Source organism: Rhinolophus sinicus, chromosome 5 (genome assembly GCF_057876585.1).
Source record: "Rhinolophus sinicus isolate RSI-liver-muscle chromosome 5, RSI-T2T, whole genome shotgun sequence".
Classification (NCBI taxonomy): Eukaryota; Metazoa; Chordata; class Mammalia; order Chiroptera; family Rhinolophidae; genus Rhinolophus; species Rhinolophus sinicus.
Genome location: NC_142505.1, coordinates 111,401,871 through 111,414,500, shown reverse-complemented (window position 1 = coordinate 111,414,500; position 12,630 = coordinate 111,401,871). Strand labels below are relative to the sequence as shown.

General features: G+C 56.1%; 1 protein-coding gene across 9 annotated transcripts in view; it reads right to left on the bottom strand.

The window, feature by feature from the left end:
- CHLSN (cholesin) overlaps nt 1-12,630 on the bottom strand; it is a 92,068-nt gene that overhangs the window by 11,308 nt on the left and 68,130 nt on the right. The window contains exons 1-2 of one of the 9 annotated variants that reach the window (XM_088798822.1): nt 6,067-6,195; nt 2,649-4,842 (exon numbers count right to left, since the gene is read on the bottom strand). The exons of 6 other annotated variants lie outside the window; for them this stretch is intronic. In XM_088798822.1, the coding sequence (XP_088654948.1) occupies nt 2,649-2,651 (3 nt within the window). In that variant the 5' untranslated portion in view covers nt 2,652-4,842; nt 6,067-6,195. Of the gene's footprint in view, nt 1-2,614; nt 4,843-6,066; nt 6,205-12,630 lie in introns of those variants that run through there. 2 more of the 9 variants (XM_074314036.2, XM_088798824.1) reach the window with 2 other exon arrangements.

The following is a 12,630-nucleotide window of genomic DNA, read 5'->3' as shown; positions in this document are numbered from 1 at the left end:
AGGGGGGTGGGGGAGGCACAGTCACTGGGCTCAGCCCTGTTTACAAAGATGGACAGTCCCAAATGGCTTGGCAACTGGACAGAGCCCCACCCCCAGGCGCCCCTCGGTGCAACCTTTCACCACAGGTCTTATCTGCTGGTAAGCTGGGGACAGCGCTGCTGTTTGCTGGCCCTTCCGGTCCTGGTGCCCTGAAGCCAGAGTCCATGGTCCAGAGCAGGAAGCAGGGCCTGCACTTCAGATAAGAGCAAGCTGGTCATGGAGCCCCTCGTCTTTCGGTCCTGAGCCAGGAGTTCCTCGGGCAGAAAGCCCACATCCGCAGCGCGCACCATCAGAGATTTTGAAGCCTAAACCTGGATCAGACCCATTACCCCAGTTATTAAAACTCAGAATGGCAACTCACGTCAGCAAATTATTTTTCCCTTTCCTAAAACAATGAAGAACAAAAGAGGGAGTGTTTCCCAATTTTTTAATGAACCTCTTATTTTGAAATAATGACCCCGGTGAATGCAGACCCCTGTGCTGCACCAGTTTCTGCTGGAACCTGCAGAGCCAAGGTCACACCAGGACCGGGCGGCCTTTTGAAAGACAAGAAGTACACAGTCAACACTCGGACTTGCTACAGTTAGTGACATAAGATACATATGCAGGTACAAATTGTTACATCCTTTCAAGGCTGATTTCCCCAGACACCCTCTCACTTCAGGCTAAACATGCGGCTAACCAACATGAGGGATACTGTTGCCTTCCTGCTGCTACAAGTGGAACAACTGGTAAACTTACTTTCCTCCTCTTCGTTTGTTTGTGATAATCCTGATTAAATGAAAATAATTTCAGAAAATTTGCACATCAACAATTCAGGAAGTTGTTGCTTTGATGATCTATAGAAGCTGCTGTGGAAACACCACGAGCTGATCCGTGGGCCCTGCGTGTGGTGGGCACGACGCCCTCCGGAGGTCCTGGGCTGGCACGGGCGCTGACACTGAGGCAGACACGGGCTCTGGCCTCGAGGAGCTCACGGCCTGATGTAAGTGAGCTCCTGGAGGACAGGGAGAGCGGCTGCCGCGGTCCAGAGCAGAGCAGCTGTCAGGGCGGGAGGCCCCTCCTCGCAGAGCAGAGCTCGGCTCCTCCAGCCGGCTCCTGTGCAATGCCGGGGGCTTATGGGCCCTTCTCAGGTTTTAAAACGCATGAAACAGAACACACAGGACATACGGACGCAAACTGAAAGACATCAGCATGAAGACAAAATCACCGTGCTTTGTCAATGCCTCAGTGGCAGGCATGACAGCCAGTAACTGGGCGGAGCTGAGTGCTGTGACACTGCGATGTCCCCCTCCCTGCGAAAAGCACCTGTGCCCCCTACATGTCCTGCCAACACCTCTGCCAACATTCACAGTGGAAGGAAAAGCTAAAACCCAGTTCGAGGAGGCAAAAACACACTTATTTTTTCTTATTCAGATTCAAACTCCCTGAATTTGTGAGACGGGGTTAAAAACAGAACCCTACCAGAGCCTGGCCCCCAAGCCCTGAGCTCTAACATACACGATGCCCTGGAAAGGCCCGGCTTTCCCCATCAGGACTCCCTTCCCCACCATATATTTCTCCCATCCAAATCCACCTGTCCTCAGTCTCGTTCAGCCTGGGCCTTGGAGAGGATGATGAAACCTGTTGGACCCTCTTCCCGGAAGCCCAGGCACACACAGGAAAGGGTTCAGATTCCAGAATCTGATGGAGTGACCTCCTCGGTTTAGAGATGAGGGCTGAGGGGTGAGGTCTTGTCCATGGTCACAGCACAAGTGGAAGGTGGGCTGGGATGGTGGCACTTGCAGGACAGGTCAGTGCTCTGGGAGGGTCTTCCACACTGACCGTGGCCTTGGCTGACAAGGGGCCCTGCCTCCTGATAGATCCTGGCTGGAGGGAATTCAGAACCAAAAACCTGACTCAGACTCAGCTGCAGTGGGGGGTGGGAGGCACTGGCCCTATCAGAGACAGCTTTGGGGCAAAGGCCACACACAGGGCACCACAACAAAGCTTTGCGCTCAGCAGGATGCGAGCGACAAACAGCCCACGAACTAGAAACCCTAGGTCATTAGAGACGGGCGGCCACAGCAGCCGGCTGGCAGCTGGAGCTGAATTTCAGAAGGGACACCTGAAGGCTTAACTTTATGGTCTTTTAACCCAAGGATTAAAGTCAGTTAGATGCTAACATGCACTGGGAAAGCCAGAAGGCATGATGCAAATCTGGGTACCAAGGCCGGAGGAAACCTTTCAATGTTCCAGGAAACCCACCCAGGACGCACGTCAGGACCCCACAGCTCGCCCAGGGCTGTGTGTGACCACCTTCTCACTTCCCTGGAGACAGCCTGGTCGGGAGCCAGCAAGGACAGGCTCTCTGCAGACTGGTCTGCCTCGGCCCCTCTCCCACCCCCACGCCTGCAAGGCAAGGGCGAGCGGGACTCTGAACAGAGGGCCCGGTTGCCCCTAGGCCTGCACACAGTAGAGCCTCCAGCCACAAGGAATGCCCTGGTCAGGAGGCAGACCTAGTGTGACGGCCGGGACAGGAATGCTCTTCACAAAGATCAGACTGGGTTTCTGGAAGCAGAAAGTCTTACGATACTACAAGTTGCTATTTTCTTTAGTGCACATTTTACCATTTCACAGCTTTCTATCCATCCAGTCACGGCACGTGCAGCTCTGTCCTTGGGGCTCTCTCCAGCAGAGGCAGACAGATGGACGGAATGAAGCAGCAAAGGCAGGCTGGGGCTTTGGGGGAGGGACAGGGCAGAGCACCCGATGGGCTGTCCTCAGTGGTCGCTGGGGAAAGCTGGTCCCCAGGGAAGGAGCACAGGTGTGTGCCCACGGGGACCTGAGGCTGACGGGCAGAGCTAAAGGGCCAACATCAACGAAAATGCCACCTACATTGCCTCCCTTTATCTTGTAAGCCAGAGACAACCAATCAGCAGCTAGCCCCTTCTCTGCTGGGAGGAATTCTAACAAGCAGGTACATGGGGTGGGCACTACCCCAGAAGGATGAGTCAGTGTCACTAATGGGCGGAGGTCCCCAGAACAGTTTTGGCCCAAAGTGGAATCCGGTCGATCCCAGCGGCTCCTCTTCCAGAGCACCGCCCAGATGGCGGAACAGGGCAAAGCGTGAGCCTGGTCCCTGAGACACACGTGAAGAGCTCCAGGTGGGGACGGCGGGGCAACACAGGAGCAACGCCGAGCTGAGCTGTGACTGAGGCTCTGCCTGAGCCTGTGGGAGAAGGGGCGACTTTGGCAGTGGAGTTTGTGGGGGAGAGGTGAGAAGCAACCCACAGGACGTCGGTGGCTCAGATGTGACCTGTGTGCCCGCAGGCTGCGAGTGTTCTTCAGGGCTGCTGAGGTCTTAGAGATCACGGAACACAGTGGGGGGTAGGCAGGGAAAACACAGCGCACTTCAGCAGGAGCACTTCCAGCCGACGAAGAACGACGCTGACAGGAGGGCCTCGTGACCCATCTCCAGAGACCCTGCTCCAAGGAGCCAAGGGGCCAGTGGTTCTTCTCACTGGGGTGGGGTGGGGCTGTGCAAAAGCGGCTTTCCTTTGGGAATTCAGCAGGACCTGCTCCTTCACAGCCAGTCTTTAAGGCCTTGGAGGGCATGCTGACTCCCGGGGCAGACTGCTCGGGTCCTCCCTCCCTGCCTCCTTGGGGCCCTCCACAGCGCAGGCACAGGACACATCCCTAGGACACTGCAACACCTCACAGCTGCAGAGACCACGGGTACTGCCACCCGAAGGGGGATGGCGAACCGCTCGGCAGAGCAGGGACCCGAGTGGAGTCTCCTGCCTCCAAGGTCGGGCTTCCCCGACCTCCAAGGGCGGCCCTGCCCATCACCCCTGCCACCAGCCCCACTGCCTCCCAGAACCTCAGCTAAGCCTTTGCCCACATCTCGGGGAAAGCAAACAGGCCCCTGGTGGGGTCCCCTTTGCATGAGCTGTTTATCCATGTGTAAGGCCGGTGGCCCCCCTTTGACTTTGCCATGAGGATGCTGCCTGATGACGCACAGTGCTCCTGTCCCTTCCATTACTGATGGGGCTGCGTTCTGCATGGTCGACAGCCTAACGTGGGACGTCAGTGACGGCCTCTTTCTGGAAGGCGAGGTTCACATCCACAGCCGTGCTTCCGTGTTAGCAGAAGGCTGCTCTGCTCTGCAGGTCCCAGCCTTGCCCAGCTCCTTCCTATTAGACTTCAAATCTGCCTTTATTTCATCTGTGGAAACGTGTGGCTGACTAGGATGCGATGGCTACTGTGGGCTTTAATCTGGAAATGCCGCTCTGGGAGTCTGACGGCCGACTGGATACTAAGTACAGGAGTTGTAAACAAGTCTAGGAATCACATTTAACATACATAAAACGTACTCAAAACTTCCAAAAATTAGCTGAGTCGTTGCTAACTTGGCAGTGCTGACCTTGTCATGTGAAGAACATTTGAAACACATCCCCAAAGCACAGACACCTATCTCCCCAGCTCAGTGGAGGCAGGCCTGGGATTCCAGGAGCAGGCACAGAAGGCAAGCTTTCCTACAGCTTCTGACCAACACCACTTCCCTCAAAGAAAAAACAATTGTGCTCAAGATTTTCAAATGTTTTCATCCCATTTCAATCTAGCAGTCCCTGGACTGCAACACCTCCTCAGTAGCGTTTGTGCTCCTTGTTGTTAGAAGAGAAAACTGCCATTTCTTTGGGTGCAAAGCAAATAACATTGCAACTAAAATCTCATCTCAGGACCCCTTCCTATCCCACCTTCACCCCATTAAGGAGTCATCCTGCTGCCCTTCGGCTGTTCAGGACCTGCAAAAGGTTCAAGCTATGGGGGGAAAAAAAAAAATCAAAGCAAAACATGTTATTGGCTCCAAGATAAACAGCAAATCAAAACAAATGCTTCACTAAATTTCCAGAAAGTTTATCATTGTATCAATTTCATTAATTGTTGAATGCAATTTTCAAAATCATTTCATCACATTTGGAAACTATTTATGGGTTAGGTTTTTCTCACTTTTGCAAGAATTCCTGAGTATATACAATGAATTTTTAAAAACATAATCACATTGCTAAGTAATGAGTTACTCACAGCCAAATAATTTCACAAGCAAAATGGTAAATACTGGTGAGGGTTTTTGCTTCAAAACAGTGATGTTTAATGTGCAATATGGGGGTGGGCCTTGCAAAGGTATGGCGGCTTTGGGCTATCCAAAGGCCCTGAACATTGGTCACAAACAGACCACAGGCTAGTCTGAGGGGAAAAGGGGAGGTTAAAGACCTATGGTGTTTTCCCAAAAATAAGACCTAGCCAGACAATCAACTCTAAGGCGTCTTTTGGAGCAAAACTTAGTATTTTAAGACCCGGTATTGTATTGTATTATATTACATCAATTATATAAGACCAGGTCTCATAGTAAAATAAGACGGGGTCTTATATTAATTTTTGCTCCAAAAAAGTCACGTTAGAGCTGATTGTTCAGCTAGGTTTTATTTTTGGGGAAACATGGTAGTTGAGACCACTCCCGGGTTTTATAGATTAGAAGATGGGGCCAGAGAGCCAAGGGAGCTTGTCTGGGGTCACACGGCCTGGAGCTGAGACTAGAACCCAGGGCTCTGGACCTCACGGGCGCACACAGCTCCGGCCTGGAGCAGCAGCCCGTGGGTCTGCGGGCACCCAAGGCCGGGGGATCACCCCAGATTCCCTGGGCAGGGCTCCTCCTCCCCATGCAGGGCTCCGAGGCTTGGAGCTCAGCTCAGAGTCCCCTCTTTCGCCTGTAAACGGGGATCAGGAAACAGGGATAATGCGGGGCGCCGGGCCGGGGCCCCAAGACGACAGTGGAGCCCAACCCAGTGGGGGAGGGGCGCCACGCCCTCACGGTGACGCCCTGGGGCCCGAGTCTGGGGTCTCCAGGGTGGAGGCAGACGCAGGGCGCTCGCACGCGCCGGGACTCCCGCAGCCCCTCCGGGAACAGGCCTGCCCCCCACGCGCACGTGCAGGACGGATACCCGCCCGCCCCACGGGCCCCGCTCCGGGGCTCGGCGCACTGACCTCCGCGTCCCCGGCTGTCGAATCTGCCCAGGCCCGTACCCCTCAACCCCCACTAACTGCGCATGTCGGCTTAGCCCAGCGCGGCTGGAACCAGATCCAGCCGGCTGGACGGTGACGCAAGCGCGCCCGCGCTCCGCGTGTGGAGAGCGGGGAGGTGGGCGTGACTCCAGGCTGGGCGTGGCTCCGGCGGTGGGCGGGGCCCGACAGCTACACTTGGGCGCAGGACCCTAGACCCAACCAGGGTCTGCACTGGAAGCCCCCGTGCCATGTAGTCCGGGGTGAGGAGACGCGGCAGCGGGTGATGGGCACGGACTAACACCCACCCTGCCGGGTTCCCTATTCACAAGGTTGTTCAGAAGACGGATCGGAGGCTCAGGGCAACTTCTAAGTCCACAGCTCGGCCTCGAAGTTGCAGACACAGCCCACGTCCAGGGGTCCACCTGTCGTCAGGCCCTGCTTCCGATTTTCCTCGCCGAGAGCCATGGCGCCAGGCTCCCTGGCAGCTCCCCACACGGGAGGCAGGAAAACCAGCTGGTGCAGTGCCCCCAGCTGCTCCCCATTTCTCTGCGCAAACCACAGACCCACGTCTGACGGTGAGGTTTGGGCCCCGCGCGCCATCTCCATTCCCACCTCTCCACCACCTGCAGCAAAGGACCCTAGGTTCCCTGAACCTGGCCTCCTGTGTCCCCCCAGGGCCTTTGCCTGCAGCGCTCACAAGTTGTCCTCCTCACTTCAGATATCCGTCATCCTTAGCTTCAGGGACCCCTCTTCTTCACCTACTGAGCACCCTCCCAATACCATGGCACCCCTGCACTCCCCAGAGCAGCGACCCCCCCTTCTCAGTAATGTCCAGTCCCCCCATATGTGAGCTCCACAAGGACGCAGGGGGGGTGTCAGCTCACCACTGCACTGACGTCCAGCAAGAAGCGGCTGCTCAGTAAAGGCCAGGGAGTCAGTGAGTGAGTCACACAGCTGTGTCCTGGACAATGCACCTTAAACCTCTTTGAGAGATTGTGTTCCCGCTAAAGCAAGACTGCAGATCAATTTTATTATCCAAAGAAAAAAACCACACTCCTGCAGCACCCCCAAGGGCCCACAGTAGGCTCTGGAGGTGGGGCTGGTTCCAGGGGCCTGACCAGGCCTGTCTCACCCGCATCTCTGGGGAAGGCCAGGTGCTCCAGACACCCTGTACTCAGGCTGCTGAGGTGTGCTCTAGAAGCCCTTTCTTCCCTCACCCACTGTGCACGGCCTGCTTGGGGTGTGGGTGTCCCAGCTTCCCAGCCTGATAAGGACCTCTGAGGTCCCAGAGGCAAGGCTGCATCCTTTTGTGCTTTTGCTCTTGGTCATTTCCCCGCCACCCACAGGGATCTACACACAGGGCTGGACCAGAGCGGGAGGGATGCAAGGGAGGCAGAGCAGGGTGGGCGCCTGCCCCCTACAGCGGCCCCTGTGCTAGGCAAGCTCACCTGTGCCTCCTTGTTTAATCTCGGTGATGCTGGCATCAGTGTCCCCACTTTACAGATATGGAAATGTTAAAAAAAAAAAAGAAAAAGTTTCCAAGTTGCCAGTTTCATGGGATGAACTCAGTTCTGGATCTCTGGAGTCCCAGAGGATTTGCGTGCTGACTTTCTAATGCCTTTCCATGGTCAGTCCTCTGACCCAAGGGCCCCCTCATCAGCCTCTTTCATCCATTGTCGTCTTCTGGTGACTCAATGGGCTGCTTTTGGAGACAGGAGAGGGGGAGACAGATGGCCTGGCAGCAGGGTAGACAGGCACAGAGATGCTGGCTGAGGACATGACACGCAGAGACAGAGCGGGCTGTCACTCATGCTCCCTTCCACACGAAGAAACTGAGGCTCAGAGAGGGTGTGAAGTACGCCAGGTCTGCCTACTCCTGAGCCAGGGTTCCCTCCTAGGCCTTTCTCAGCCCTGAGCCCAGCCTGCAGGACATGCTCCGTTCCCCAGGCCATCTGCCAAGGCACTAGCCGCTCACTGCACCCCTGTGATTCAGCACCAGGGCTCCAAGAGGAATGGTACCTGGTACGACCCCAAGCACCTTTGAGGACAAGGTCCAGCTGGTGGAGTGGGAGGGTGTGACCCAGGGGCCTACCTACCATGTGAACCTGGAGGCAGCAGCTGGGTCGGCCCCGAGAGAACTGAGAGACCCCAGAACCCCACCCCACTCCCCACAGGCAAGTCAGCTCAGCAGCAGCCCCTGGTCAGAAAGAGCGGGTAGACGACAGGGACCTGTATGCATTCCACAAATACCTGTTCTGCACCTTCTTCACGCCAGATTGCCCTAAGTGCTAGCATACTGTGGGGGACAGAACGAACATGCTGCTGCCACAGACAGTGTTCTGTCCCCACAGTCACATGCTAAGCACTAGCCCCCCATGTGATGGTGTCGGGGTGGGGCCCTCGTGAGTGGGATTAGTGCCCGTGTAAGACGAAGCCCCTTCTGCCATGGGAGGACACAGTGAGGAGTGGCCCTCACCATACATGGGATCTGCTGGCGTGTTGATGCTGGACTTCCAGCCTCCAGAACGGAGAGGAGGAAATGTCCGTTGCTTACAAGCCACCCAGTCTGTGGTGCTCTGTTATAGCAGCCCAAATAGACTATAAGATACCTGCCCACGGCAAGATGACATTTTCTCATACGATATTGAGAAAAACTAGGTAGGAGAGACAGAGAGTAGGTTTATTCAGGTTTGGTAACTTAAAATGGTTGTGGGAGGGTGGAGGTCAAGGAAAACGGCACCAGGAAGGTGACACCTGAGTAGAGACCTGGCAGTGAGGGAGTGCACACAGCTCTTGGACATGTGGGAGACAGGTGGTCCAGGCAGAGGGGAAGCAAGACCCAAGTCCTGTGGAGGGGCACAGAGGCCAACGTGAGGCAGAGGAGAAGCCGGGGCGGCTGGGGACACGGGGGTGGGGTGTTGAGCAACCCTGCCAGGCTGGAGTTCTGGAAGCACAGAATTGCCACCAAAACTTCCAAGAGGCAATAAGAATTTGTTTTCAAATCCAGGGCATCAGGCACCCACGATCACGTGGATTGTTAAGGAAAGAACAACTACATCCTAAGTAGACATTCTGAACCAGAATGCTTGGTTGATCAGCACGCCCAATTTCCTGGGCATGCCGCCTCCTGGGGAACCTGGCACTGGGGAAACCCCCAGCAGGCTGGGGTTTGGAGCGCTGTCTGGATACACACAGCTGCTCAGAGCCAGCTCAGTGCCTGCACACACCACTCCCCTCCCACTCAGCCCTGCCGCCAGGGACACCCCTGCTTGGAGGCAAAGAGCTTCCAGGTGGGACCTGGGAGCAGGGGTGAAGCCCCAGCCCGAGTGCCAGGTGAGCAATGTCCGCTGTTGGCCACAAGCAAGAGGGAGGAAAGCAAAATCCTGCTGAAGGCATTTGCATGGCCGCTCGCCAGCCCCTCCAGAGTAGCTGGGCTCTGGTGTCTCTGCCAAGTGGGCCTTGCTGACCCTGAAGTCGTGGGGCCTTGGCAAGAGTTGGCCCCAATGTCTCCGATTCGAAAACCTCATGTCCGAGTCCAGTGGCTTCACTGGAATTCTACTAAACTCTTAAGGAAGAATCCACACCAACTCTATACAATCTCTTGAAGAAAATGGAAGTAGAGGGCTCACATCCCAATTCACTTTGAGGCCAGTATTACATGCTGATATCAAAACCAAAAACAGTGCAGAAAAAGAAAAACAGTCCACAATCCCTCATGAATATAAGTGCAAAAATCCTACTCAGCAACATAGAAATAGGATGATACACCAGGACCACGTGGAGTTGACTCCAAGATGCAAGACTGGTTCAATATTCCAGAATCAATCCATATAATCCACCAGGCTAAAGAAGAAATATCACCTGATCATATCAATTGTAGAAAAGGCTTTTGACAAAATTCAACATCCATTCATGATATAAATTCTCAGGAAACTAAAAGAGGGGAGCTTCCTCAACTTGACAGATGACATATATAAGACCCCCTTCCCCCCAAGGTCAGCAACCAGGCGGCAGACCCACTCCCACCACGGCCGGCCAGCAGGTCAGCATCATGCTGCCTGTCCTGGCCGTGCAATAAAGCAAGAAAAGGGAAAAGCTGTGCACCCCCACGCCTGCTGACAGGCGCACAGCTGCGGGGTTCCACCGATGCCGGCACATGGCCTGTGAGGCCCCAGGCTCCTGTCCGTGCACACACGCAGGCAACCTGCACCAAGCCCCAGTGTGTTGTTACTCGCATCCCGAGCACCCCCATAAACGATGTGCTGCCCCTCTCTTCCTCAGTCCTGGCTGGAATCATGAGTGGCTATGGGGACAGCCGGGGCAGGAGGTGAAGGCGGGCTCTGCAGGACTTGGAGTGTGAGCTGAGCGAGGCTGGCAGGACAGCCTGCAAGTGCAGAGCACTTGGAATCTAGAGGGGCCCCGGGTCCGAGCGGAGAGCTGCCCCCTCCCCACAGAGCACGCTCACAGGGACAGAACGCTTGCTGCAGCCCCCTGACTTGGCCTCAAGGACAGGCTGCCAGCCTCTCTTTAACACTATCCCAGGTCATGGCCTGCTGGGAAGTGGCACATACAGACCAGAAGTCAAGGAGATGGTCATGGTGGGCAGGGGGCAGGCCGAGTGTACGGCACCTGTGAGCCGAAAGCCTCCTGCCCCCGCCCTCCAGCTGCCGCCGGTTGTCGCGGACCATGAAGCCATGCAGGGCTGCTGGGCGTGTGGCGTGCTGGCAACCTCAGGCCGGAGAGGGCTGCGCGAGGTCTTCAGGGCCTGGGGCTCTGGGCATCGCTGCAGCCGTGGCTTGGGGTCTGCTGTGGTTTTTCTGATGGCCCTCGTCTGGGCAGGTCCACAGCCCAGGACACTCCCACCCACATGCCCATGCTCACTCTCAGTGTCTGTGCTGCCCTGCACCCCCCGGCCCCCCCGGGAGAATCAGAGCCGCTGCTCACCTGCCTGTCTCGCCCTGGCCAGGTCAGAGCAGGTGCTTAAGACACACCCGGCTCACGCCCACCAGAAGACACAGCAGGGCCGAGGAGGGGTGACACTCAGCAGATTCCCGCGGCGGCCTAGCCACACTGTGCATCCGTGAGGGGCTGTGTGCCGGGCTCTGCACACCAAAGGCAACTCTCATGGGTATCATCATTAGGCCAGAATGCTCGACACACAGTCGGAAACCGTCTTGGGTGCTTCCCAGGCAACTCACAGGAAGACCTGCTTCCACAGGGCATGGAAGAGGTGCCGACAGAAGCCACACAGGATGGAATTTGGGAAGAAGTAGGGATCGTGCAGAGGGTGGGCAGTGAGGCAGCCGACCGGTCAGGATCACGCAGGAACCATGGCCCTGAACTGACCACCGAGACATGGCCCCACGCTTCCCAGGTACCCGACTGGCCTCTAGGGCAGGCCTCCGTCCCATAGCAAGCCCTCCAAATTCTTATTCAAGTTCACTATGCCTTACTGGGACCCTGTGCAACACTAAGTAATAATGCAGCCGCACAGAGGTCAAAACGTCTCTCCTTATTATAAAGCACACTCACAAGAACTGGTACATCAACTTCACACACTCCTTGTCCCGGTGCACATGTCACACAGGTCAGATTCACCCTGGACACGTGGCATGACTGAAAGGTGCACCTACAGAAGAACACAGCCAGCCGTTTCAGCCAGGGCAGCTGCAACCCCCATGTCACCCTGCAGTCCCCAGAGCAAGGCCAGCTGCAGACAGACTGTGGTGAGCTGGCCACTCTCAAGTTCCAGACCAGCAGTGCAGTGTCCCCGTGGTGTGGAATGTAGCCGATCTTATCAAGTGCCGTCCAGAACAAACAGGAAGCGTTGCCAAGCCTCAAGACCGAGCACAGTGACTGAGACGTCTCTATAACCCATGCAGTGGCATCTGTGTCACCTGAACAGAGTGTCGAGCTGGAGTCTCCCTACTACTGCAGAGGGGGGCACACAATCAGAGCACCTCCTCAGTCACCAGCAAGGCAGCTGATGCCAGCTCCATGTGCTCTTCGAAAACTGACACAGGACTATGGTGCCATTGGAAACTTCAGAGTCAGGTCCAGCTTCACGCGCCTCCTACAGCCCAGTCCACGTGTGCCCAGGGTGGTGCCACGGTCCCACAGTCACTGGGCGCAGCACAGGCGCTGGCCTGAGCCGCTGGGGAGCGGCTAGCAACAAGGTACACAGCTGCAGCCCCCGGAGCATATTACGTCTTGGCCATAAGATGATCTCGGCTCATCTGAAAGATCTCCAGACACACAGACCCGCCACTGGCCGTGAACCTGTCTGCCTGCTCGAAGAGGAAATCCTTCCTTCTCTGCAGATAAGGCGGTTGGGACAACCTGCGGGCGAAGTGCCTTCGATGGGGCCAAAGGCAGGGCCCTGCCTGTTACAAGCTCGGCCACAGAACACCCTGTGGGCAAAGCTCAGCCAGCCTGGCATTCCAGAGACTGACCAGGAAGTCTAGGGTCTGCGGCCATGCACACAAAGGAGGAACAATACTTCTCCAGGCATTGTGAGGAGAACCCAAAGTGCCCAACCCTGATTGA